The following is a 27,999-nucleotide window of genomic DNA, read 5'->3' as shown; positions in this document are numbered from 1 at the left end:
CAATGAGCTAAGATAACACACGCACGCACGCACACACACACACACACACACACACACACACACACACACACACACACACACACACACACACACACACAGTATTGACTGTAACTTTTGTCCTTGAGTAGAAATCAATGATACGTTCTGGACCTGACATTAATACCTGCAGAGAGCAGAAAAACCTGCACAATCACTGAAATTAATTTTCTCTAACAATACATTTCAGATGAGTCTGTCAGATACAGTTAGAGTTTATTTTTCTCCCTGTCACTTTTGGGCTGCTGGGAAGAGCTCTGGGCGTTTTCAGGTTTGAACACCTCCCTTCACTGCAGGCTGTTTAAATCCAGAGAGGGAGCCTGTGAGAGGTGTCAGTGTCCTGTGAGAGGGAACTGAGACACCACAGCAGCAGCAGCAGCAGCAGCAGCAGCGATGGAGTTTCTCTCTGCATTCGTCTCCGCTGTTTTGGTCTGTGTTGTCAGTGCTGGGATTCCTCACGATGGAATACACTGGACATACACAGGTAGGCTGGTTTGAATACCTGATATTTTCTTCTCAAACTCACGTTTTTCCATGAAGAATAACTGAAAGTGATCAGATTTAAATGCGCCGGATGGAAGAGTTGCGCGGCAACCTCTCCAATGCGTATTTGTTTTGGCACAAGACACAAACAAGACAACAACGCAGCAAATGCACTTCTTGCAAGTTGTTTTCATGTTATTTTTAGACGTGATTGTGATAGTGATTATTATTAGTCGACATTTAACCGAGCCATTTGGCCCCTGGGTCCTCTGGGCGACGCGCAATGCATGTGCCAAATACCTGGATAAACACAGTCAGACTCTGGTTACATTAAGAGCTCGTAAAGCCAACCATAAGGAGTGTACTGCAGATTACTATAGGAAAACACACATCAGCTGCAAGAATATCCAGCTGAACGAGTTCTGCGCATGCCAGCCTAACCAACAAGCTAATTGTTCTCCTCGATGTGCCAACATGTGCCAAATAGGAGCACATACTCCGGGTAGGGTCACATCCGACATGTATAATACTCAACATTCCAGGTCACTTTTTACAACGTGCTAATAGGTTTAGCTTCATTATTTCCATCTGGGCACAGAAGGAGCTTTGGACCAGATGCACTGGCCGACCAAGTACCCAGCGTGTGGAGGAAAGAAGCAGTCCCCCATCGACATCCAGCGGCGCAGCGTCACACACAACCCGGACATGTTACAGCTGGAGCTGAAAGGGTATGATGATCAGAGCGGGACTTTCCTCATGTCCAACAACGGCCACTCAGGTAAGACACCTTTTTAAGCCTTTTTTCTTATCTTAAAAAAAAATCAGACTTAAAAGTACTACTGACAAGAAGATCAAAATGTATGCATACTTTATGTTCATTGTAGCTTATTACCAAACTAGAATGGCACTCAGTAGAGCGCATACATACGCCAAGGCCTGACAATCACTTTAAATTCAATCAATTTAAATTCAATCAATTTAAATTCCATAGATATCAGTGGCCTAAATATGCCTTTTTTCCCCCCATTAAGATCTATGAATTATTCTCTGGGAAATTTGTGAAAATGTAAAAAAAAATCTTGTGATGTTAAAGAAAGTATATATATAAAAAAAAAAAATCCTGGATCAATCCCCTGATCTTACCCATTCCGCATCCTTGCACCAAGTTTTGTGGAGGAGGGGAGGTAAAAATAAAGCAAGTTTAAAAAGCCAGCCATTTCATTATCATGTCATATGGGAATACATTGAAATGTATATGGCTGCCTGGAAGAAAAATAAAGTAAAGTAAAAAATGTGCAATTTGTTTGATGCCGCATTTGTGTTTATCTAACGAAACATCTCAATATCTCTACGTTGCCATCAGTTCAAATCGACCTGCCTCCCACCATGGTGATCACCAAAGGCCTCCCAGGAAAATACACAGCCGTCCAGATGCACCTGCACTGGGGCGGCTGGGACCTGGAAGCTAGCGGAGCCGAGCACACCATAGATGGAATCCGTTACATGGCAGAGGTAGGCTTTATAGAGAAGACTGAATATGGAGATTTGAATAAAAGTTATAACGAAAACCAGCTGTGACACAAGCTGGGGCCCCGACTGCTGCCAGCAGCCATCTCCTTTACATTAGAGCCTGTAATCAATCAAACACATGCAGTTTGTATATACAGACATGTGCAGCCATGAGCAGCCATGAGTCACAACTAAGCAAGAAAACAACATTTTTACACAGAAGTTATTACACTACTTCAGTTCACTCCCACAGTTTAGAACAATCAATCATGAAAGTATATATTTTGTTAACAAGGAAAATAAATCAACCTTTTATAATATTTTAAGTCAGAAATCGATTCACTTTCTGAGCCACCTAGATGCAGTTTTATTTGTTCGCTACTGAATATTTTTCTGCCTATCTCCTTTTTTCTATTAACCAGCTTGATTTTTGACTTGATAAAAATAAATCAACATTTGTTTATGGATGCTCCTTCGTGAAGAGGTTGGCATTTGTACAGAAGGTCATTTGAGGCACATTACGGCATCTAATCTGTTGTGCTTTGTCTTCCAGCTCCATGTTGTCCATTACAACTCTGACAAGTACAAGAGCTTCAAAGAAGCCAGAGATAAACCAGACGGGCTGGCAGTACTGGCCTTTTTCTATGATGTACGTAAGCCATAAACGCTGTCGGTCACCCCCCTCTAAATGTCAGCGCTTGTCCGATCGCCAGGTTGTTCGACATCTACACAGAATGCCAGCACTATTTCAGATATACGACCATCAGTTCTTCTATTGGGAACTTCAGAAAATGCTGAGTTAACAGCTCTGTTGAGAATTCAGCTGCATGTCGACATATTGAATGAGTGCCTGCTTTCAGAGGAACGCTCTGGATGTCCGGCGGTCAGCGGCTGTCATCGCTGCGCTGATACCGTGGCTGGCATCTGCTGAGATTGAAGCACAGAGTTAGTTCTGTTAGGATAAACCCATTTAATAAGAACCGATTCAGATAAATGGTCACAGTGCATTATAGGAAAAAAAACGAAAATATTATTGGCCAAATTTTCAATTGCAAACACTCATTACAGTTTCCAAATTGACCCTCTGGTTCAACATTAACTTAACATACCATACACACAATTTTACTCTGCAATAAGCTCTCTCAAGACTCAAGTTATAAAGAAGCGGAATAATCCTTTAAAGCTAAAAGCTATGTTTAGGGTTCCAGTTAAATATAGCTTTACGTTTGACACAGCTTTGTTTAATTTCCAGGACGGTCATTTTGAGAACACTTACTACAGCGATTTTATCTCCAACCTGGCCAGAATCAAGTACGCAGGTGAGTTAGCTCTGCACCACACAGGGGTGGAAGGGGTCCTACTGAGTTTTCTACTGTATCCTGGGGTCTAACAAACATGTCGATTGCATTTCATTCCTCAAAAAACATGTGCAAAGTGATTTTCTGAACATTGTAAAACCTACATATAGGTGTTTGTTATTTGAAATAGTGTGTACACCCACGTGCACGTACATGTACACTCTCAAACAAGGGATGCACCAAATTGCGAAACACACATTTCAAAAAAAGAAAATGCTTCACAGCGCTGCTTGCGGTCAACAATTCCACAGGGTACCTTTAAACGTACAATATGTAACTTCGGCCACCAGGGGTCTCGCAATCAAAATAATAACAAAAGACCTAGTTTGTGAAGCAGTGAGGGATCATGGGAGTTGTTGTCTTCACCACCAGTGTCAATTAATATAATCGTGATTCATTACGAGTGACCAATAAAAATAGGGAAAAGAAAGCCTACTTGCTAACTAGCTAACTGGCTAGCAGTGTGTTTTTCCTTCGTCATACATCGTTGGACAACGCCACAGATAAAGCGGATTTGACAAATTAGAAGGCGACCAAATTGAGTAAAATTGGGGATTTCTCTGGGTTTTAACATTGTTGGAAACATTTTGGATAAAGTAAGTACACAAGTTATCAATATATATGATATAGGTCTGGTTGTTTTTAGACATTTTAATGAAGAATTGTTACATATTATATCTTTAACTGTCATTGAATTGTAGATGATGTGACTCTTGTTTGACCCCGACAGGCCAGACCATGAACATATCGGATATTGACGTGCGCTCGATGCTGCCTGAGAACATCAACCATTTCTTCAGATACCAGGGCTCGCTCACCACTCCGCCCTGCTACGAGAGCATCCTCTGGACTGTGTTTGATACGCCCATCACGCTTTCACATAACCAGGTATGGACAGACAGAGGGCAGCTTGCAACCTTTTGGTCGTGTTAGAAAAACCAGACTCGTAATTTCAAACAGGCTTATTGAATGTTATCTCTAATGTCAAGTTTCTTTTCCTCTCTGTTGTGCTCAGATCAGGAAACTGGAGAGTACGCTGATGGACATGGACAACAAGACCTTGTGGAATGACTACCGCATCGCTCAGCCTCTCAACGACCGTGTGGTGCAGTCCTCTTTCCTCCCCCGCCTTGGAAAAGGAAGTATGTAGCATGTGCAACAAAGTGATTACACAACAGAGAATTATCATTTATTGCTCAGAGTGTAAGTGGCGCACCACCAAGGCCTGAGTTTCAACCATATCATTTTCTCTCAACTTTTTATTTTTAGCATTTTGTCGCCAAGATGAGATTGAGTCCAGGCTGCTGAAGATCGAGGGTCTGATAACCTCTCTTGGGAAGAACATGCACTCAGGTAAGTGAGCCCTTAAAATGGCTAAATGCAAAATGAAAGCTTACAGATTTAAGTTTCAGTATTTTTACGTCAGTTTTTTTTTTTATATATTCCCCTTAGGTGGACAAAACAACGCAAGGCCTACTAAATATGGTAAGAGCCTTGTTTTCATTCCGACTGAATTTGTTTAAAGGTGGAACTCTTTTCTCGCTCTCCAGTCTGATTTTTGAATTTTCTCCCTTTCAGCAGAAACTCGTGCTCTGTTTCCTCTGGTGCTCAACTTCAAGGAGAAAAATATGGGTAGTTACGCTTTTGCTAGTCTCAGCCAGCCTATGGACCTCCACGCCTTCACCGTCTGCATGCACGTCCTGCCCCAGGTCGAGGGCATCCACACCGTCCTCTCCTACTCCAGCAACGGCAACGATAACGAGCTGATGATCTCCATCGGTGAAGACAGAAACGCGAGAGAGGTGGGTCTCTGGATCGGCAACGAGTTTGTCAACCTGCCACACAACGTCAAGTCCCACGAATGGACCAACTACTGCATCACCTGGTCGACCCACACGGGCGGGGCCCAGCTGTGGATCAACGGCATGGTGGGGGAGCAGCGTTACCTGAAAAGCTCTTACACCATCAGCCCCGGTGGCGTGTTCATCCTGGGCAAAGACCAGGATGGATTACTGGGCATCTCAAACGCAGACGCCTTTGTGGGTAAGATGACCGACGTCAACGTGTGGGACTACGTACTGACCACAGCAAATATCCGGGACCAGATGTCGTGTGAGAGGAACAGCACGGTGGTGGGAAACGTGTTCAGCTGGGGAACCACCGAACTTAGTCTGTATGGAGGGGTACAGCTGGAGAGTCAGTACAGATGTTTCTGAACGCACTCAGCTGCTTCTGTTTGTATGAGCTTTAACATGTATTAAACCAGAGTACTACCGCAGTACATCTTTTCATCAATAAAGGCTTAACGGTGATTTGCTGGTTTGTTTAATGACTCATGCACACCTCCGTACAGCTGCAAGCATTAGTACACAGCCTGCATTGAAATGCACGGATGTGTTTGTTTTCTTTTCACAGCAGGTACAAATAAACTATACAATAAGAGACTGTAAAGTTTCATGTAAAAAAAACAAAAACAACAGTCTGTTACAGTCACCCCCAGAGCGCAGGTTTCCTGTCATCTGAATACGCTCATTTCTCCTCAGAAGGCCGTGACCTTTATGGCATCCACCAGGCTTTCTTTGCTCTCTTTCAGTGGCAGCTCTCCATCGCCCACCTTAATCTGCACTTTGTTCCTCCCGGCAAACATCTGGCAGATCTCCAAGAAGGTCTTGCTCTTGGTCTCCGGGACCACCAGCCAGATGTAGATCAGCGTGACCAGACACACGAAGGAGAAAATGATGAAGCTGTACGGGCCCAGGCCTCTCTGGAGGGAGAAGGAGAGGAAGTGTGATCAGCATGTGGTCAAGATGAATGATAGCAGGCAGTTCCAGTTAGGAGCAATGAGCTGAAACTAATGAAGTCTGATTCAACAGTCAACATGTCCTCCTTCAGGAATGTTGTTTTCTTATAATCTTAAACAGGGAACAAGCCGATTTCCATAAAACTTGGTGGAAGGCTGCGGTATGTGTCAGGGAAAAACACATTACATTTAGATTAGATTAGATTAGATAGAACTTTATTTATCCAGAACATTGGGGAAATACACTTGTTACAGCAGGCAAGTCCGAATCAGGCAGACAAGAGAATAAAGAAATATAAACAGGACAATAGAATAAAAATAAAGAATTTAAAAGTTAAAATAAAAATTAATTAATTAATTAAATAAAATTTAAAAAAGGCTGAGTATGAACAGTCTGTCCACACAGGATGAATAGTACGTGATAAGTAAAATAATCTTTTGTACATAAGAGTGAGACGGTTGTACATAAAAAAACAAGTGTGCAAACAGTTTCTTCCCTTTTAAAAGTAGTGCAAATCTCCGTGTGGATCCGGATCAGGGGGCAGATCCAGGGATTTCTTCTTCACTTTCTTTAACATTATGAGAGAGTAAATTTTCCTTGATTAAATTCTTCTTGGTTTTAAGGACAATGCTTGAAGCTTGAAGAAATAAAACAGGCCTATTCAGGGGACTGATGTTTTTGAGTGTGTGAATTTTGGTCCGGATCAAAATCTGGATCTAGTGAATTCAGATGTTAAAGGATCGCGGCTGCAGCCCCATTATAGATCATGGTGGCATCATGATCATGAATTATGATCACTAGATTTCTCACATATATACGTTTGCCCATATACACAACTATATGTGGTAATACCACTATCAATACAATTGTCATCACTTCTGCCTTCATCTTTGTCAGACATTTTTTTTGTATAAACACTTTTTACACTGATACACTTCACCTCCCGATTTATGTTAGACGCTGTACTTTCTCATGAATTTTGAAAATATTCTCTTCTTGTTGATGCTTACACGTGACACTTATTGCACTTCTGTCCGTCCCAGTTGCAGCTCTCTCTGAGGGTTTCTACCCCTGTTCAAAGTTTAAAGATAGTTTTGTCTCACTGTTGTTGAGGGTTAAGGGAAGAGGATGTCACATCTTGTCAAGCCCAATGAGATTAATTGTGACTTGTGAATTTGGGCTATACAAATAAAATTATATTGATTGACATGTGGTTTTATTATGGGACTGTTGGGCCTTGGCGGAGGTATACCTTCTACTGAGTGCCATTCTAGTTCATGTTGTGATTACACAGTTTCAGAGAGGTGTGTATTGGACTGCATGGTCACTTTGGAGGCTGCAGTTTGTTGTGCGGCCAAGTGTTTCCACACTGTTCTTATCCACGAGGGTAGACAACAGTACAACATGTGCACTTCTCAAACTTCTAAAACTGAACATTATGACCTTCGTGAAGGTTTTGGATTTGTTGCTTGTCTGTTGAGACAATTTTGACCAAAGACAGCTGGCCGGACATGATCGGCAGCAGCGAGGTGAGCTGAGGTGACATGTGAGTTGCAGACTACTTGTACTGGAATGCTCTGTTTTGGTCTCTGTAACTCGGACGCAGAAACTAAGACACATTCCTGCGTTGTTTGCTTTGTGGTCTGAAGATGAAAACTCACGAGGAAGTAAATAAGTGACAGGGTTATGTTTATGTTTATCTCTTTATATGAGATGGTATGAAAAGCCAAGGAGAGAAAAACTGCTTATAGTGGAGTGAAGTAGTTAGAAATGGTCTCATTACAGGAAGGATGTGGAGTGTTTCAGCTGCTGATTGCACCTACAACACCTGCAATTACATTTTGAAATAATAAACATTTGCTGCTTCAGTGTAAGTGTTCTTAGAAATTGTGCAACCGACCTCTAGGAAGGGGAAGACGAGGCCGACGGTGAAGTTGGAGAGCCAGTGGACGGATCCTGCGACCATGAAGGCGGCGGGCCTGGCCGATTGCATGAACATCTCAGTGGTCACCACATAAGGAATTGGACCTGCGGATGCAAACGTATGGTCAACTACAAACCAAAACCCTGGAGACACTCGGCCACTGCGGAGGATGGTCATGTCTCAGATAAGTGAGTGTAGATTTACATCACGTCTGCTCACGTCCAAACAACACTTCAGCTAATGGAGGGGCCTGCTGTAATCAGTGTGTGTGTAGATAACCACCGGCGGGGTCAGACTCACTGGGTCCTATGGCGTGGCCTATGACGTAAATGATGACACAGGAGATGCTGATGTACGGCATCCACGTCACGTTCTCCTGCCAACACAAACCAGCAGCAGCTGTTATCATGAGCCAATGATGCTTTCAAACAGGAACAAATACACAACAACGTCTCTTTGTGGGAGTTGATGTCGAAAGATGGTTAAACACCTGATCTCTGTTTGTCTCTTTAAACTGGTTTTGTGGTTTTGTGTAATGGTCACTTTAGAGGTCAGTGAGTGTGTTTACGTCTCACAATTCTCATGAGCCCATCACTCAAAGAGATGTCAAGTTGTCATTTTATTTTGCAGACCAAGCACTAAGTTAAAATTAAAGAGAAGTGGCCGTCATTGTAGCACAGTGACTCCTTGTTTGCTGTGCTTCAGTTCCCTGGAAATGACGGACACGGCGGCCATAAGGTTAAATTGTTGACTTAAAGCTTAAGAGAGTGGCCTCTGGTTTACAATGACGGCGGTGTGCACTGACGCAATGGCTCTAAACCCTACAAAATCATATATATGATATGCTGACATACATGATCACATTGTTTTAGTGCAATATCCATTCTGTAGAATAACACACAGGTCCACTTCTATTTTAAAGTATTCATCAGTCTTGCATTTATTGGTTGTGCATTGATTGGTTGGGGTTCTTTTGTGGGATTGTAAAACTGTTTTCTTTTTTTATTTGCACTGTTTCTTAGAATAGCAAGACTGCAAATTTTCTTCCACTTTCCCTTGTAAAATGATAATAAAGCCTTTCCATTCTATTCTATTATATAACAGATAACTCATAATTGATATTTTTTGTCCCTAATCTTGTCACTTCACTCCCTACTTTCTCGCCTGGACTACTGCAATGCACTTTATTCAGGTTTACCGAAAAAATCCATTGATTGGCTCCAGTTTGTACAAACTTCAGCAGCCATGGATCTTAACGAGAAAAAGGAAAAGAGATCGCATTATTACTCTGGTTTTAGCGTCTTTAAACTGGCTTCCAGTATCACTGAGGATGGATTTTTTTATTATTTTACTTGTTTTTAAGTCTCTTAATGGTACAGCACCCTCATACATTTCTGATTGTTTATCGGAGTATGTTCTAAACAGTTCCCTATAAGGTCTTCTTCCACGGGCTTGCTAAATATTCCAAAATGAACTATAAAAAGTTTGGGGAAGCAGCTTTCTGTTGCTATGCACCACAGCTTTAAAACAAACTCCCACAACACATCAGATCTGGCCTCTTCTGTCGATAGTTTTAAGAAACAACTCAAGACCTATTTCTATGATCTTGATTTTAATTAACTTTTTTTTTTTTTTACTTCTTTTCATACCTTTTGCTGGTTTATATTTTTATCTTAAGTCTTTGTTATTGCTAACATGTTCTTATTGATCTTTCTTATTTCATGTCTTTGAATTTATTGTAAAGCACTTTGAGCTGCATATCATTAATGAAAGGTGCTGTATAAATAAAATGTATTATTCTTACTGTTACTACTACTTCTGAACAGTGTGTGTGTAGCATACATGCTATATTAGATATGGTTTGCTCATTGTGGGAACTGTGGGGTTTCTCTATAATTGTTAAGGTGTTCACCTTCTATGTAAAGTGCCTTGAGATAATGTATATCAGGATTTGGCACTATACAAATTAAATTAAATTGAATATTGCAATAATTCGCTTTGGACATGTGAGTAGCTCCAGTTTATCCAACCTGACTCTTAATAAAGTGGAAGTGCCTGAAAACTGTCTAGTGATGTTTCATATCAGCAAAAGACTTTGGATGCAACTAAAGCTAAATGTAATAGACACAGTGTTAAACTGTCAGTGCACAACAGTGTTATTGTCATACAGCCAACCTATTGTGTAATATCATTTTCCAGTGTATCCTGTGAATGCAGCACCAGTCATAGTGTTTGTCATTTTCTATTCCTCTATTGCATCAGTGATATAATATTAGACCACACCCTCCCTGCCAAGATTTGCCACCTGTCTTGATTTGTACCCGTTTGCTCCTGACTACTTGTTGCAGATCTGTTTTTCAAAATAAACTTCCTTCTGTGAGTTCTGCTTTTCAGTCCACACCCTGTGTTGCCAAACTGTTACACACCCAAATCTCAAAAGGTAGATGAAGCAAACACCAAACAAACAAATACGACTAAATGTTCAACACCCTTTAGGGAAGATTAATGGTGTCTTCATCCATATTGAGTGAACACTGTGGGACATTATGACTTCCCCATAAATATTACGACAGTGCAGCAGAACAATTATCGAAAACAATGATAACAACCAGGAGGAGGGGCCTGGACTGTTATTTAGTCATAAATAAGTAATGTTGATGACTTGATGCTTTGAAGAATAAACTGAATGCAGAACCTCCTTGAAAGGGGCAAGAAGTGAAGACTGCATTGAACACACTGACTTGCTAATCTATGGGATGCATACTATGACTTATTTCACTTTATTTTATGGTGCCCTTAAATGATGATAGCATGTCGGATAAAGCTACAGTTTCCATGCCTGTGGATGAAAAGCTGCATAAAAAGATTATGTAAAAGTGAATAATTATTATTTCATTTAAATTCTATGTGCTGGAGAACACACTATCTTTGCCTCGACCTTCAGACTGAACTCTATATTCCCAACTTATTCACTCTATTGATCAATATTCTAATAATAACCCTAACCCTAACCCACATGAAATAAATCTGTCTGTGACGCACAACAAATCTCCTGACCTCAAGGTTGAGAAACTCTTGACACACAATAGACTATGCTTCTGTGCTCAGAACCACCAGAGGGCAGCACAGTAACGTGCTGAAGACGTTGTGGTACCTGGAGTTTGAGAGCAACAGTGAGCAGCACACAGGCTCCACAGCAGATCCCAAATCCACAGAGGAGGAGCAGCCGCCGCCCTGAGGCCTCCACGATGAAGACCTGGTGAAACAGAACAAACCGCCTGTGAATACCTATCATCTCCTGCTGATGTGATCAAACATCAGACTCCACCTCCAAAGATGTTTATAGCTCTTTAAACCTTTGAATGAACTGGGCACCTACAGCAGCGATGGTCATAAAGACATTCACTGCCCCAGTTCCCACGGTGACGTACTGGATGTCGTTCTGCTCGACTCCTGCAGTGGCGTAAATGCTGTCTGCGTAATAGTAGATCTGAGGGGGGAGAGAGAAATGCATGATGGTTAAAGGGATAGTTCTACCAAAAATGAAACTTCACTCATTATCGACTCACCACTATGCAGGTGGAGGGGTGGGTGAAGTGTTTGAGTGCTCCTGTGGTGTCATCCAAGTATCTGTATCCCCCAACATTCAAATTCGACTAGAAACGACCTCATTGACACCACAGGAGCAGTATGGAGGCATTTTAGATTTATTCTCTGTTGTTTTTTTTATGTTTGAGGAAGGAGTGCCCAGTTACTTCAATTGTATTGGATTTGGCTGCAACGCTGTTTACCCCTGAAACTCCAAAAGTGTTTAATGGACTCAAACACTTCACCCACCCCTCTGTAGGCATAGAGGTGTGTAGATAATGAGTTAAAATTCATTTTTGGGCGAACAATTCCTTCAAAGAGCTGGAGAACTGAATGAAAAGATGAGGAGGAGGATGCAGCAGCACTGCAGTTGGGAATGACTTTGAACTTTCGGAACATGTTGTTTAAATGTCACACTGATCTGGTGTTAAATCTGTATGAGAGGTAATGTGTGCATCAGTGGGTTACAGAGAATGATGTGAGCCGGACAGGCGCGTCTCACCGCATTGACCCCTGACAGCTGCTGGCCCATGTTCATGACGATGATGGAGACCAGCTGCCAGCGAAGAGAGCGCTGGGACAGCAGGGAAACCACGGACAGGCGGCCCTCTGCCTTCTCCGACTGTTCCTCCAGACGCATCTCGGACAGCTCGGCGTCCACATTGTCACAGCCGCGTAGACGCTGAAGCGCTAAAACGTAAAAACATGCTGGATTATAGTTTTAATTCCCAGCTTGTGTCTCTGTTTCTTAACCATGCGTTTTCTTAACCTTTCTTTGCTGTTTTCTCATCTCCCCTTTGGATGAGCATGTACCTGGGGCTCTCTGGGGAGAAGGGTAGAAACAGGAGCTCTATCAGGGCAGGAATACCAGTCAGACCCAGCATGAGGGGCCAACCTGGAAACAGAGAGAACAGAGACACGTATTGTAACCTGTGGACCAAACCAAAAAGCTCTCCTGCATCTATGAAATCAGCTCTCAAGGACGTACTTCTCTAGCTTACAAGTATGAACAAGAATGTCACTCAGTAGAGCGCATAACTCCGCCAAAGCCCAACAGTCCCCAATTTATATTCACTAGATCTGGATTTTTATTTGGAACTGCACCAAATTGCACTCATAAATATCAGTCCCCTAAATACGCCGGACCCTTTTCATCAAGATCCATGAAATAGTCACAGAGAAATCAAGGGAAATTGTAGTCTTGTAATTTTATCTTGCTGTGTTGGAGATGGTGAAAAAAACTTCCTGGACCAGCTCCCTGATCTGGAACCGCACCAACATTTTATAGGGTTTTCCCTGACCTATACAACATCCCTCCACCAAGTTTCATGGTATTCGGTTCAGTAGCTACAAACAAAGCAGTAACAAATGGCATTCAGTGGAGCACATGTACGTCCTCCAAGACCCAACAGTCCCCTTGAATTCAATCTAGCTGAACCAAATTGTACAAACACATATCAAACATCTAAATGTGCCTGATTGTTTTCATCTGATTCCCTGAGAAAACTGGGGAAATGTTGAAAAGCACCCTGTCTCGCAATGTTAAAGTTAGTGATAAAGAAATTCCTGGATCTGCACCAGAATTGTATGGCTTCTTTCTTGACCCATACCACATCCTTCCACCAGGTTTTGTGGAAATCCATCCAGTTCTTTCTGTATAACAGTGTAACAACCATCTAACAAACAAACGGAGAGGGGTGAAATCACAACCTTTGAGATGATAACATGTACCACTATGGCAGCCAGTACCTGTGCTGTTGCCCAGTATGTTTCTGATGCCGAGTACTTGTGCACTGAGGATGCCAATGGTGATGAAGAGCTGTGGTATGATGCCAAGGGCTCCCCTCAGGTTTTTGGGAGAGAGTTCGCCCAGATACATGGGCACCACATTGGATGACAGACCTGCAGACAGGAAATGATGGAATGAATAAAATCAAACAACTTCTAAGTTTCCATGTTGAAGACTTGCATATCAGAAAACACAGTATCTGACCTGCACAGATGCCCACGATAAACCTAGCCACAATGATGATCTCATAAGACTTGGCGATCTCACTAACTCCCATCATCACGGCAGGGACGATGGAGAAGATGTTGTTGAAGAGGAGGGTGCCCTTCCTGTTGCAGGATCAGTGCGTGTGATGTCATATCAGATCAACAATAATACAGTTTTTTATCGTGCATGATAAAAAAAACGACTCTTAGACGAAAAAAACACTGTGCATTACCTCCCCAGTTTGTTGACCAGAGGAGCCACCATCAGGGAGCCGAAGAAACCTCCCAGCGGGTACATGGACACAGACAGAGACCACAGCAGAGTCAAGAGGTTCTCCTCCATTGGTCTCCCATAGCGCTCTTGGTAGGTGGTGTTATAGAACTGCTGCATGAACTGAAGAGAACAACAACGCATAGAAACACATCAACAAAACTGACCTTACTGTAGAATAAATGTAGTGAAGCCTCAGTTTCTTCGCTTACCGGTGCAGGAGAGTTGATCACAGCCACATTATATCCGTACTGAAAGGATGAACCGAATGCAGATATGAGGGTTGTCAGGACCAGGACTGCAGTTAACCTCTGTCGGGAGACATCAGTTTGTACAGCGTCACAGAACAGACAAAGCACATTGTTGATAATCACACCTGTACTGTTACTTACCCCTCTCCTCTCCTCAGGCTTCTCCCATTCCTCGTTCACCGCCATGGCTGTGTTTAGACTTTCACTTTCTGCAGTTACACGACGCACTCTGTTTTTTCTGCACCGCTGGATTCTTGCCTGCCCTTTGGACACGAGGTCAGAGAACGCAGCAGTGGTTTACAGCTTGGCCCCAGTTATGGTTTTATTCCCTGCTGTATACTCTCAGGTTCAAGATGTTTTGACTGCAATACACTCCAGATATTAATCACCGCTGCCCAGGGCTGGATCAACATTCATATGTGGGGATATGTGGTGCTTTTATTCCACTTCATGACACAAAGCTTGAAGCATAAACAGCTGGCAAAGGTTTGAAGGACTCACCTAGTCTCACACTGAAGAAAAGTTATCTCACTCTTTATAATTAATATAACAGTAACTGCAGAAACACCACGTGTGAATCTCCTCAGGTTTGTCCTCAGTTGTCATGTGCTGCATCGACTTTTATCTCTAGAACTGAGTCTGTTTGTCTGAACCACGGCCCTCGGGCTGTTTACCATTAAAACTGATTGTTTTGGTGGACGCCTGATAGCAAAAACAAGGCTGACATTTACATGTATGTCTGTGAGTAGATAATGCTGCCGGCAAAAAATGAGAAAATAACAATCCAGAACTATTCTCAGAGCAAATATCACAAAAGATTGCACTGTTAAATAAAACCTTCATGCTTATTAGCAGCTTGTTAACAGTGACATCTTTTGATCAGGGCTGTAAATAGGATCATTTGTATCAATTTTTATATTTCTTATGACTACTGATGTGTTTCATGATGGGATGTTATATATTTAGTCAACACTTTGTTATTGAGATTCAACTGCTGTGTTTGTTTCTGATTTTGTAATATTTATTCATGTGGGAACTCCTGTGTTCATCTGGTACAAAGGTTGTTGCCCTGAAAGCACAAAAGAGATAAATCTTCACTCAACCTCTTACATATCTGATATGCTGTATTTTATGTTTTAACTGTTGCAAGTTATGCTAAACTTTAAAAAGTTGTGATTTTGGATTTGGACAGACATTTTTATGATTTGTTGAATTTCTAGCTTGGATTTGGCAGTGAGATTAACATCGGCTATTTTGAGAAGTGAAACCTTGTAAATTGAATTTGGAGCCGATTTACAGGATCCCTCATTTAGGATAAAGCACTTCAACTAACAACAAGTGTAACCTAACTTTTTGCACACAGTGTCACACCACACTTGTGCCTTTGAAAGAAGAAAATGATTCGTAAATTAAGACGGAGGTAGTGTCACAATAAACTGAATTCACTGTTGCATCTCTTAGGAAACCAAATGGGAAGTGGGGCTTTGGACATCAAAGGATGATACAAAGGGATTTAAATTCAGACTTGTTCTAAATGATGTTCTTTTTTTTTAACATTAATAGATACAAATTTTCATGCGTAGTGATGTGATCTGTAAATAAGCTCTGAGATAGTAAACATCTCATGTTGTTGTTGGCAGAATAAAGATGTCTCATAAAGTGCAGGTACAAAGTGCAGTTCCCTGGGATTAAAATTATGCAACAAGACTCAGGTCAGCATGCTAACATGCTCACAGTAACAATGCTAACATGCTGATGAAAGCTGGTATGTTTGTTAACCATGTTCACTGTGTTAGTTTAGCCTTTTTAGAATGCTAATATTTGCTAAATGGCACTTAATACAAACAACTGGGGCTGATGGAAATCTCATTAGTTACTCGTATCACTTAGTTAGTTAGTTAGTTAGTTAGTTAGTTACGCAAAAATTACAAAACCGAATTCCACCAAACTTGGTGGAAGGGTGCGGGCTGGGCCTAGAAAGTATACCTAGGGAAATTTTGGTGCGGATGTGGATTAAAGTGGTTGATCCAGGATTTCTTTGTGAAATTATGTTTTATGAGAAATAAATCATTGAGGTTATCAGACTACTTACTTTTGTCTTCTGTATTTCTATAAGATCTAGATAATCATGTGAAGGCTTATTCAGCCTTAGCGGAGGTACAGTATGCACACACACTCAAGGACAGATGAGTCTTCTATATCATCAAATATGATTCTTCTATGCCATCAAAGGAGCCCTCTCCATTTAGCTAACAGCTAGTTAGTATTGTTCATATTTCTCTTTCTCACTAGTAATGGATTGTAAAATAAGACTTACATGCATAGCCCGGGTTTGATTCTGACCCACAGCCATGTATTCATGTCCTCCCCCACTCTCTCTCTATCCCCCTTTCACAAGCTTACTCTGTCCTATCTATTAAAGGGGATAAAAGCCCCAAAAATACAATAAAAAACAAAATGCAAAAAAAAACTCAGCCATTCCTGAAATGACAGTTAATGAATACGGGTCATTTTTGACCTATGTTGTGCATTAGAAGGGTAGTGATACAAAAATGATTTTTATTAAAAAAGTAACCAAGGAAAAATTTTAATATGGATTTGTGATGATCAAAAACAAGTTAATTGGGGAATACCTGAAATACTGTAACATTTCCGTGTTCTTAGCTTATATGATATTTCACCAACCTGTGCAGGGGGTTGCAATATTGCAAGCAGACAGCTGGGGGAGCTATTGTTGTTGGTATCTTCTCACCTACTCAGAGCTGGAGAAGGAAAACATCTCTCATGTGAAGTGCAAGTGAAAAGTGCAGGTTCCCTCTGACTTTAGCAGCTGTAACGCTGCCTTATTCACAAACTAAAGTCTCTGGAAACCAATCAGAAGCATCTCTCTTTCTGCCTGTAGTAATTCTAATGTTTTCTGCTACATATATAAAATTGCTCTGTCACTTCTAATGTCCTGCTGCAGCTCTGACCCTGTCCCCCATTAAATTTGTTGTGCTATGCATTTGAAAATTGGCTCCTAGTACCACAGATGCAGCCAAATGAACAGCCTGCGTAGTCCATTGACTTGACTGGTGAATGGTGAGCTCGTGCACGGCCCTGTGGTGACTTAATGAATTAGGTGGGCACGGAGCCAGCGGAGGAAAAGCTGAAAAAACCTTCCTTAAGTGTTTCAACCAGCTCCATGTTAGCTCAATGTCAGCCAAGTCTCAGAACTGACACAATGGATTAATTCCTGCTGGAGTGTCAGTCCTGAGTGAGACCTCTGTCGTCCTCAAGGGCAACAAAAGAAAAAACTGCTTGCTGGCCATTTTAGATGTCACCAGCATAAACAGTTTCACTTCCTTCATTTGCCCACAGATGGTATCAGTTGTGTTACTGATGGTCCTGAGAGACTGATCTCTGCACTGTGCCCCATAACTTCAGGCCTGAGGTAAAATTAGACGAAAGGAAAACCGATGTTTACAGTGTAAACACAAAAAACCTTCCATGTTCGGGAAATGATGTTTGGTGGCTAACTGCCCTCATTGGAGTACAGAGTTGTTCATTGATGGACTGTGAGACGAGCAGGCCCCAGACTGGAGTGAGGCTGGAGCCACAATTTTCCATCTGAACCAGACCAAGGCTGAGAGAAAACTAACCAAGCCCGACAGGCTCTCGGCTCTTTGTGTCCAAACCTGACCCAAGCCCGATGTTTCCCTGATTACAGCCATGTGCAGTGTAAGAAATCAAGTAGTTAGCCCAGCCAACGTGATCAAACACAGCTCAAACATCATTCTGAGGTTTTTTCTGAGACTGACCCGGGCTTGGGTAAGATATCATCACTCAGATGTACAACAACTACAAACTTTCTTTTCTTTTTTGTCTTGCAACTCCTTGTGGCTGTTGTCACCTGCTTTCGGTCATTTCCCATGATTACCTATATCTGTCGGGCTTGCACGGTGGTTCAGCTGTTAGCCTCACAGATGGTTCCTAGTTCGAATCCCGGCTTGGCTTGGCCTTTCTGTGTGGACTTTGCATGTTCTCCCTGTGTATGTTTACTGGGTAATACAGCTACCTCTCACGGCCCTATGACACTGGCGACCTGTCCATGGTGTGCCTTGCCGCTCATACAATGTTGTGGGGGGTTAGCTGGAGCCAATCCCACGATCTTGGAAAGAATAAGATAGATGGATAATAGATGGATGGAAGGGTGGCTGTGGTTAAACAGCGGGTCGGACTCTAACACATGGATGCACTGCATGAATGTGTGTGTAAATGGGCAAATGGCAAAACTGTGTGAGTGAATGGTTGTTTGTCTCTGTATGTTGGCCCTTCGATATTTTATAAATTCTTCTAACAGTTTACTCTCATTTATCCTTATTTAACTACTTTTACTATTCTTACTTTAATCTCAACTTTCACGTAACTCTATTTTATTATTTAGATTATTTTTTTGTATTTAGGTTTCTTCATTTAGTTCTTATTCCACACACTTACTTACTTTATTCATTTTATTTACATTCTACTGTGTGCATTAGTCTCAATTCGTCTGTTTTAATTTTCTTTTCTTTGCGCTTATTTTTTTTATTATCATGTCAATCATATGTGAAAACTTTGAACTGCACAAACCTACCTAAATAAATACAGACCATTTGTTAAACTGACTTTCCTGCAAGAAACGCCACAGGCCTTTAAACAGTAGCTCTGGTCGAGGGGCCCCTTGATACTTTGGACTAATCCTTTTTGTGGTGTAACTGCAGTGCGATGAAGTCTGTGTGACCTGATACAACATTATCCTCCACTTCTGCACATGACCAATTCATCAGAGACACAGACCATACAACGTCCATAAATCCATTTACAATGATGCCGCCCACACAGGAAGTGTTTGCCCTCTGAGCGCCAAACAAACAATGTTCACTTGAGGGGGAGAAAATTGACTGTCAACACGGGGACGTTTCTCCTTTCTCACCTTTGGCAACAAACCTTAATGAACCTTATTTGAATGCAGCTTAATCTCTCAGAAACAGACTCAGTAAACAACAGACACAGCATTCCACCAAGCTGGAGGAGCTATAGGCAGTGGCACCGTGTGTAAGATGTGTGTTGTACAGCAGCCCTGTGAGCCCCCTGGGGGTTCAGCGAGTTCACGCGCTCCTCGCTGGTATGCATTCAGCCTGTAGCTAAGTCTGGCAAACTGGAGCTGGTGACTGCAGGGGTCAAAGGAGAAGTGAGGCGCATGAGAAAGCCTCGGGTTTCGAGGAGGAAGGATGACATGTGATGATAGATCAGACATCAGAGTCACGATGACAGCAGTGACGTTGCCTGAAAAATGTTGCAACTACCTGGTTAAGCAAGAATTTGAATATATATATATATATGGAGAAAAGAAAAAAAAAAAAGACATCAAGGAAATGATTACCTGAAATGAGAATCTTGGAGAAAGGAGTTTTATATATTATAATGCAGCTCTGGTTTATATATTTGATAGAATTGACAGAAAAAGGTGCTCATATTATACCCATATATTTCTTTGACAGTATTTTAAAGAGATTGTCAGAATGTAAGCAAGTTTCACACACAAAATACTTTTGCACACACCCAAAGTGAAATTGGATATATATTGGAAAGCTTATTTGAATATTAAAGTTACAAAAAAGTTGCAAAAGTGATAATCCATCAAACTTTAACAACATATTTTGAATATCTTGGTAGAAAAGATGAGTGTAAACTGATGCAGTCCTTGTTTCATGTTGCGGTGTCAGTGTTTTCTTGGTGTGCGTCCTGAACTCGCTGAACTTGTCTCTTTTTCACTCCTTCCAAAACAAATGCACACGCTGTCTGGACCGAGGCTTTTACGACAAATGACAGTGGGAACAAAACCGCTTTTGTCCACAGAGTAACCAAAACCAAAGAAAATGAAAAGTTCCTTGTAAGACCTTTGAAGCCCCAACGCTCTGTCAGGAGCAGTGCATTTAGAAATACTCGTGACTGAGCGCACATAAAATACAAATTCAATCAGTGACAATAAAAAGCTTAAACATATTTACAGTATGTCAATCACATTAACTGATAATGCTTTGGTTTATTTTCTTTCATTGTCTCTAAAATGTAATTTCCTCCATAAACACAATAGCTGAATCCTCAGTCATGTGTGCATTTTTCCAAATATGCAAAAAGAACAAAATAAACAAAGAAAAACTTTGATGTACAGTACGTCTGTGAAGCTACAGCACAAAAAGAATCTGGATGATGAACACAAAAATGCTGGTGCTGGTGCAGAGTCATCACATCAGCCTCAGCCTAATCACCCAAAGTGCAGCCATGTGACACACGTGTGCGTGCACCTGCAGAATCCCCCACCCGCTCTGCAGGCTCCTGTTTTTAATGAGTTTCAGTGTGAAGCGAGGACGAGGCCACCCATCACTTCCTTTATATCAACCTGTGTCCGTCCTCTACTCCACAGGATCATCAAGTATCATCTTTGACTCCCGGCTTTGCTGGTGTCAACCTCCTCTCTCTATGTGGAGGCCTCCTGGTCTGGCAGCAGCGTGTGAGAGGGGTCCTCTGAGCGCTTCGACCACGCTCGACACCTGGAGGAGCAGCAGCAGAGCGCAGAGCACAGGCGTGTGCGGATTGGTCGAGTAAACAACACAAACATGATGCAGTTGGCTGCTCCCTGCGACGTGTTGCCAATTCCCTGTTGGGTCAAAAGTCAATGAGAGCAGTGTAGCAGTAAAACGTCTCTGAATGGGTTGAAAATGTAAAAAAACATGATCATTTGACGATGAGATATTAAAAAATATTTGAATAATATTAGAATTTCTTTTACTTATTAGGATGTTTTTCAACCTTTTTTCTTCATTGCTCAGAATAATTCATGGATCTTGATGAAAAACTAAATCTGGCATGTTTAGGGGACAGATATTTATGAGTTTGTGCAAATTGGAGGAGATAAAAATAATTTTATAAGGGGACAGTTGGGCCTTAGTGGAGGTAGGCACTGTCTAAGACTGACTCTAGTTATTGTGAACTGTTAACATAGTTATTGTGCTATTTTCAGATATCCAAAAATATCCAATTCTTAATGGAGGTGTGATAACAGGAAAGGTAAACTGCAGAATAAAACATTTACAATACAGGAGATTCACAGACATCCTCAAAACCAGACATCATTGCCTTAAAAGAACCTTGAAGCACACTCACATGAAGAGTGACCAGCACTGGGCTCTGCCTGGCTGGAGAGTCCGCCAGCAGCAGTATGAAGCGCACGGTGCTCCAGATCCTCAGCACGATGAAGATAACAGGGATGAGCGTCAGCTTCGTGTCAGCCATGGAGGAGAAGGAGTGGGATGGAGGCCTGGTGGCCAATATGGGACGGTACTCTGACAGGGCAGTGTGCTGCATCACACAGAAAATGAGATCTGTTATCAAGGATAGTAGATAATCTTCCTAAACACAACTATTTGTGGAAAACCTGCAGCATTGGGATAAAAAAACTAACAAACTGAAAATAGAAAAACTAGTAAATTGAGACTTTAATAAATTGTTTTTAGTTTTCTCATGACGTATTACACCAACCTGAATGAGAGAGGAAAAATCTCTCATTTATGTGATGATCCAGACTCATATGTGCTTTTAAAAGTAATTATTTTTTTATTAAAAAAACATAATCAGAGGGTTGCGTGGTCATGGCTGAAAGATGTGTAATATAGTTTACTTTATGAATAAGCATTTAATGTTGTTCATTTAATATAGACAATAAGATTGTGTTAAATTCTGGAGAGGTTTTTTATGTATATGAGACAAAATGAACATGCAGGGAGAAAAATAAAATATGGGGATGATTCTGCTGGTGATGCAAATTCCAGTCGTCAGAAGAGCTGTAGCAGTGAACTGACTCTGCAGGAAGTAAAACCAACCATTAGGCTGAAACCAGGTTTGCTCCTCACCGCAATGTGGATGTGCCTCTTGATCAGGATGTAGAGGACAGGGAGGGTGAGGTAGGCCAGGAACTCCCAGATCTTTCCCGTCAGCAGCATCCACAGGACCCGGTCCGGGGCGTGGATACTGACCCAGCACCAGCCCACCGACACCTCGGACGCGTCATAGCCGATCTTATTCAGGCTCACGGCTGCAACGGTGATGATCAGAGGAACGCCCCAGCTGGACCAAACAGAGAATGAAATACAACTTCCTCAATAAGGTCAACTTCTCACCTTCAAGACATCTCCGCACTGTTCGTATGTAAATGTGTGTTGAGTTCATGTGACACCATGTGATGGATTATCTTGTGTTTAAGGCTTTTGTGTGTTACCGGGTTCACAGTTATAAACTGACTGATTACATCTCTTTTAGAAGCAGAACTGTTGACTGTGTTTCCCCCTGAAGCAGCACCTCTCTGCACAAAACACCACTTTAAAATAATCCTGTATCTTTATAGCCTTACACTGCTGATCATTATAAGCCCCACTCTGCTCGAGGCCTGGTTTTGTCTGTGTGTGCATGTTATGTATACAATACTATGAATGGCTCTGCTGTGTGTGATCATTGGTTCAATGGAGCATTTGAGAATTCATAGAAACATAAATAGGATGACCACAACAGACGCTGTGTTGAGAAATAGGGGTCAAAATGCTGCTGTGTCCAGGAATAGATCCATTATAGTGTGCATTGCACCAGAGGGGAATCAGCTTCCTGCTTGCAGCCGCACCGTGGATGCAAAGGATGACGCATACGTGCTGATTCAGAGCAAAGCTAGCTTAAAACGAGACGAGCGGCTCGCTAAACCCTATCACAAACTAGAAATATATATTTATGACATCACCTTTCATCAGAAAGAGTTGTGCAGCTGAGATTTTTAACACATTTTGCAGTTGATGTATAATATTAATGTAATAGCAATTGTACCTGCAAGACACGCATGATAGAATATAGGGCTGTAACGATTCTCCAACCAAAACCGAAAATCGCGGTCCAGACGTCCACGGGTTCGGTTCGCGATACCCAAAGACAGAACCGTGACACGTCTCCCTGCCCAATCCCACACGCTGCCACAGCAGAGGTGCAGCCGGTTGCTTGTGTGTATGCATGTGTGTCCAATCACACTCCAATCCAATCACAAACCCTGGACCCAACCCTGTGTAATCTGAACCAGCACAGAAGTGACGGGTATCTTCAGAGCAATGAGTGTGGAGGTCCGAGACGTTTGTCTGTTTTACCTTTACAAGAGCGTGTTGTAATCAGGAACGGATTATTTTTGTTGCATCTGTTTTTCGATGATTGAACTGAACACTGTTAGGCTTGTGGGGGAGACTGAACCGGACTTTGTAAAAATACGGATTGAACTCTGGACATTGGGACTGTGGGACACACACACACCCTCACCTATTCTTTGGTTATTTTTGTTTACGCAGTTGTATGTGAAGTCAAGTCCAACATGTTCTTTAGTGTTCTCCTCTTTACTGGTCCAAATTCATATAATTAATATTTTTGCTTTAAAGTAATAAATGAGGCATAATATCAGTGATCAAATCCAATCATTCTGACAATCTAATTCAAAGTAAAGATGAAACCTCTGTGTCTTGTCAATGTCTACATTTCTGTAAAAAAAAAAAAAAAATTGTGATGATTAAGTGAGTAGATTTCCCCGTTCTGTTATTTAAAAGCTTGTTTTCCCTGAAGGCGATACATAAACAGCATGTTAATGGGAGGCTCTTCAGAACCCACCCGCTGTGAAAGAAAAACAAGATTAAACATGATAAAAATGTGAAAATAACGAATACATCTCCTCTCTGCATTTGAGTCACTTAATCTGTGTTCATCTCCACTATGAGCTGCAGACACTTGAGCACAGAGTAGCACTTGTATACTTACAGTGGCCTCAGAAAACATTGAGAGCCCCTCACTTTGTTGTGTTGTAGATTTATTCTGAATAGATTCAATTGCAATTTTGGTCATTAATCTATCTACAATCAAGAATCCATATAAACTAGGTGTTGCGGACATGTTGCATTCACAAAAATATGAGGTCACCATGACCTTTGACCTTTTACCACTGAAATCAAATCAGTTCATCTTAGAGTCCAAGTGACAACTGGTCAAAATTTGAAGAAATCCCCTAAAGGAAGAGTTGAGATATTTGTTATGCCAGTGGGTCCATGAAGTTTGAGGTTTGACCACCAGAATCTAATCAGTTAATCCATGAGTGTGTGATTATTTGTGCCAAATTTGAAAGGATTCACTTGAGGCATTCTTATGAAAATGCGTTCACGAGGCAAAAAATGGTTTTGTGGGACCACCGTGGCCTTGAGCTTTGACAACCAAAATCTAATCAGCTCATTTTTGAGTCAAACTGTTTCCAACGTTTGCACCAAATTGGAAGAAAGTCTCTCTAACTCTAACCCTAACAACCCGCTAACACAAAGCCTACTGCCACCGGCCATCACTGGTGCAGAGGTATAAAAACAAAGTAGCGTGACCGTTATATCTAACATTATCTCAACACAGGATCTCTGGATCTAAGCAGGAGTGACCACCAGCTTCTCTTTCATTTCTTTAACCGAGGCCCTACTTCCCCAATTGCTCAGTTTGGCCGTGCAGCCAGCTCCAGAAAGAGTCCTGGCTGTTATACAGGGTTTTTCATTGAAGAATTACAAAAGGCCACTGTGGCTCTCAAGACTCTTCCATGCAACAGAAATGTTTTTATCCCTTCCCCAGATCCTGTCTCTGAGCTCCTGCAGGCAGCCCCTGTACGGGATGTATTTGTTGTTAAGCATTTTAAGATGCATTTCTTGAAAGAAAGAAGCTAAAAAAGGTTTAATATTTTTCCAACAGCAGCAAAAATGCGATACCAGTTTTATTCTCTGAACAACATCAGAAACAGAAGAGCAAATATTAACATCTATCAACACCAAAATAAAAACTACAGCACAAACAACAACTTGTCCTGGCTCACCATGTGTTTTTTTCTAATCCTCTCTTCTGAGGAGATGTCACATGATGCACAAATGTGTCGTGTGACTCACAATCGTCTTTTTTGGGAGGCTATTTCTTTCAAAGCATCTTCAATCACACAGACAGTGGTAGTGGGATACTGTGTAACCTTATACTGGCCAACCCTACTTCAGAGTCCTCTGCAGAGATGGGAGGACGACCATGTCAGCAGCAATGCATCAATCAGACCTCTTTATAACAGAGTGGTAAGGTGGAAGCCATTTTGTGTAAAAGACATAAGACGGCCTGCTTGGAGTTTGCCTACTGGTGTTGAAAAGGTTCTCAGAGCTTGAGAGAAAAAGATTCTCTGGTCTGTTGTTTTTGAGAGAACTACAAGCCCCATGTCTGGTAAAACCTGCTCTGACCAAAATAGAAGTTGATAGTGGTAGGAGGCTCAGATGAAAACAAAACTACTTTTGTGGCTTAGACACAATATGAGGAAGTGCTTGAAGAAAAACAAGCTGTAACAGCACATAAGACCACATGGTAAGATTTAAAGTTGCTAATGAAGCAGTGAGGTTGCAACCAACTGAATACCAGTCACCTCACCCCTCGCCCCATCCATCCCAGTCCAAACGTGTAGAAACATGGACTTCATGTAGAAAAGCTTGAGGCTCTCTACAGTACCAGTGTTTCATTTGTCATTTCTGAGTTACCGTAGACACACGGGGGTGAAATATGGCATAAGCTGTGACTTAATTTAGGTTCTGCAACCTTCGGAGGCTCCATTTGAAGACCAATTGTGCCGCAGCAGTCCCATTTCACAGGCTCCAACAAATGCATCCTATCATCCCCAGGCTCCAACGGGTGAATCCTTCCCGGCCCAGCCTATCCGTGAATTCAGTGATGAAACATTTTCAAAAAGGGATTGATCGTCACGCTTCAAGTCAACCAAACAGCTAAAAGGTACACATGTTAAAAAACACTAAGGGGCATTAAACCTTTTCAGTGTGTCCAACTTCAGCTCCATTACTAGGCAGCAGTAACAAGGGATGACCTGGTGAGTATGACGTTGGTGTGACATGTGTCCCTAACTTCAGTTCCTAAATAACCAATCTTTACCGTGTTACCTGAATCAGCATCAATAAAGCCTTGTTATATTTGAATAGATGATTTTATTTAAAGGTTCAGTGTGTAGAATTTAGTGACATCCAGTGTTGAAGTTTCATGTTGCAGCTGAAGACCCCTCACCTCACCCTCCTCTTCCAAACATGAAAGAGAACCTGTGGAAACCTTCAGTTGTCATAAAAACTCAAAAGGTGTTTAGTTTGTCCATTTATGACTACTATAAAAAAACATGGTGGCCTCCGTAGAGAGGACCCACTCCCGATATAAATATTAAGTATTTAAATATAAAGGTAGCAACAATTTGTACAATTCAGATGAAACACACTACTGGAAACATCACTAGGATTATTTTATATTCAGTTTCTGCCAGTAGATCCCTTTCACCTAAATCTTACACACTGAACCTTTAAAAGTTATTCAAACTTCACCTCGTGACGTCAGACTGACCTCAGCACAGGTGCAGACACAGAAACAGGGAAAAGTAGATCCGGGTCACGTTGTTACCTGACCAGGTGGAAGATGAGCACCAGGCTGTCCGCGACCCTCTGACTGGACCGGACGATGAACACGTACAGGTAGACGGCGATGGCCACGGTCCAGAAGAAGGAGCTGGTGTTGGCGAAGGTGGACACGGCTCCTTGCACGACGCATTCCGGCGAGTCGCTGCGGAAAACGCTCCACACTCCGAAGGCGTAGGAGACGGCGGAGAGCCAGTCCGCCACGGAGAGGAAGACCAGCAGCCTCCGGGGAGTGGTGCGTAAATCTGCCCACAGGACGTAGGTGAGGATGATCAGGGACGAGCCCAGGAAGGAGAGCGCGCACGAGCACAGCACGACCACCTGCTCGGAGAAGTAAACAACTGTCTCGTTCCCGCTCGCCATGGTTTGTTGTGCTGAGGTTACGAGCTGCTGTCACCTCAGGGACATCTGCTGAGGAACAGCGTTTGGGAACAGTCCCGGTGCGCACTAATCCATCACCGTGCGCGTTTTGGATGAACACCAGCGCGCCACTGGTCTCCTTCCAGGCCGGGACACTTTTTAAACTCGGGGTCCACTCGAGCCAAGTGACTCAACAAAGTTATTTAATAGTTTTTCAGGCAGCCAAACAAATCTTTCCTCCAGGCTTTAAGCCCTGCCTCCCCGCCTCCCCGCCTCCTCGCTCCTTACCCCGCGCCTGCTCGCTCCTTCCCCCCCGCCTCCTCGCTCCTTCCCCCGCCTCCTCGCTCCTTCCCCCCCGCCTCCTCGCTCCTTCCTCCCCGCCTCCTCGATGCGTCAACCCGGAACCAAAGCAGAAGTTGGAGTCAGCTGGTGGTGGGCAGACTGGTAAATATCTATTTGTGGCTTCTAATGGACTTTGCTGATGTGACCCAGGGAAAACTATTACATCAGGGTTTGTCACATAAGAACAGATGGCAGTATGTTGAAATATTGTTTTCCATTCCAGTCATGGTATAGGCCAAATTAAGAAATGCTCCTGTTATGTGTCATTCCATAACAGATATAGTTTCTTATATATATTAATTTCAACCTTGTACAACTTCAGTCAGGGGAGTATAGAATAGGTCTACTACATTTTATTATTGATCAATGCAAGTAAAAGGAAAAAGTGCACTTGGAACTTTATACAAACAGGCCCACTGCTTTTAAAGCTTGACAATAAAAGTCTGAGTCAACTCTTAAAGAAAGCAATGCAGTTTCTCTGTGTTGAATGTGCTGGACATAAAATTCAAGATGATAAA

At 42.2% G+C, this 27,999-nt stretch overlaps 3 protein-coding genes across 4 annotated transcripts; 1 reads left to right on the top strand and 2 right to left on the bottom strand.

The window, feature by feature from the left end:
• The first annotated feature begins 348 nt into the window (after positions 1-348).
• ca6 (carbonic anhydrase VI) lies at positions 349-5,698 on the top strand. Of its 2 annotated transcripts, none has more exons than XM_035160219.2 (10): positions 349-520; positions 1,118-1,297; positions 1,883-2,031; positions 2,582-2,677; positions 3,281-3,347; positions 4,117-4,274; positions 4,402-4,528; positions 4,656-4,739; positions 4,839-4,871; positions 4,968-5,698. In XM_035160219.2, the coding sequence occupies exons 1-10, from the start codon at positions 430-432 to the stop codon at positions 5,600-5,602; spliced, it is 1,620 nt and encodes a 539-aa protein (XP_035016110.2). In that variant the 5' UTR covers positions 349-429; the 3' UTR covers positions 5,603-5,698. The 2 variants fall into 2 exon arrangements, with proteins under 2 accessions (XP_035016110.2, XP_035016109.2); XM_035160218.2 differs by having other exon boundaries at positions 4,965-5,698.
• On the bottom strand, positions 5,696-14,633 carry slc2a1a (solute carrier family 2 member 1a). The gene is made up of 13 exons (XM_035158577.2): positions 14,606-14,633; positions 14,358-14,479; positions 14,178-14,276; positions 13,928-14,088; positions 13,693-13,817; positions 13,449-13,601; positions 12,469-12,594; positions 12,202-12,389; positions 11,491-11,601; positions 11,266-11,367; positions 8,412-8,487; positions 8,088-8,215; positions 5,696-6,150 (listed from the first exon to the last, which is right to left on the bottom strand). Exons 1-13 carry the CDS (start codon positions 14,631-14,633, stop codon positions 5,926-5,928), a joined length of 1,644 nt encoding a protein of 547 aa, XP_035014468.1. The 3' UTR covers positions 5,696-5,925.
• A 5,610-nt stretch (positions 14,634-20,243) lies between these two features.
• Positions 20,244-27,403, bottom strand: gpr157 (G protein-coupled receptor 157). Its single transcript, XM_035159543.2, has 4 exons — positions 26,766-27,403; positions 22,151-22,364; positions 21,405-21,599; positions 20,244-20,898 (listed from the first exon to the last, which is right to left on the bottom strand). Exons 1-4 carry the CDS (start codon positions 27,140-27,142, stop codon positions 20,719-20,721), a joined length of 966 nt encoding a protein of 321 aa, XP_035015434.1. The 5' UTR covers positions 27,143-27,403; the 3' UTR covers positions 20,244-20,718.
• Positions 27,404-27,999: the final 596 nt, after the last annotated feature.

Source organism: Hippoglossus stenolepis, chromosome 6 (genome assembly GCF_022539355.2).
Source record: "Hippoglossus stenolepis isolate QCI-W04-F060 chromosome 6, HSTE1.2, whole genome shotgun sequence".
Lineage (NCBI taxonomy): Eukaryota > Metazoa > Chordata > Actinopteri > Pleuronectiformes > Pleuronectidae > Hippoglossus > Hippoglossus stenolepis.
Note: the sequence above shows the minus strand (reverse complement) of the source record. Positions and strands in the feature narration are given on the sequence as shown.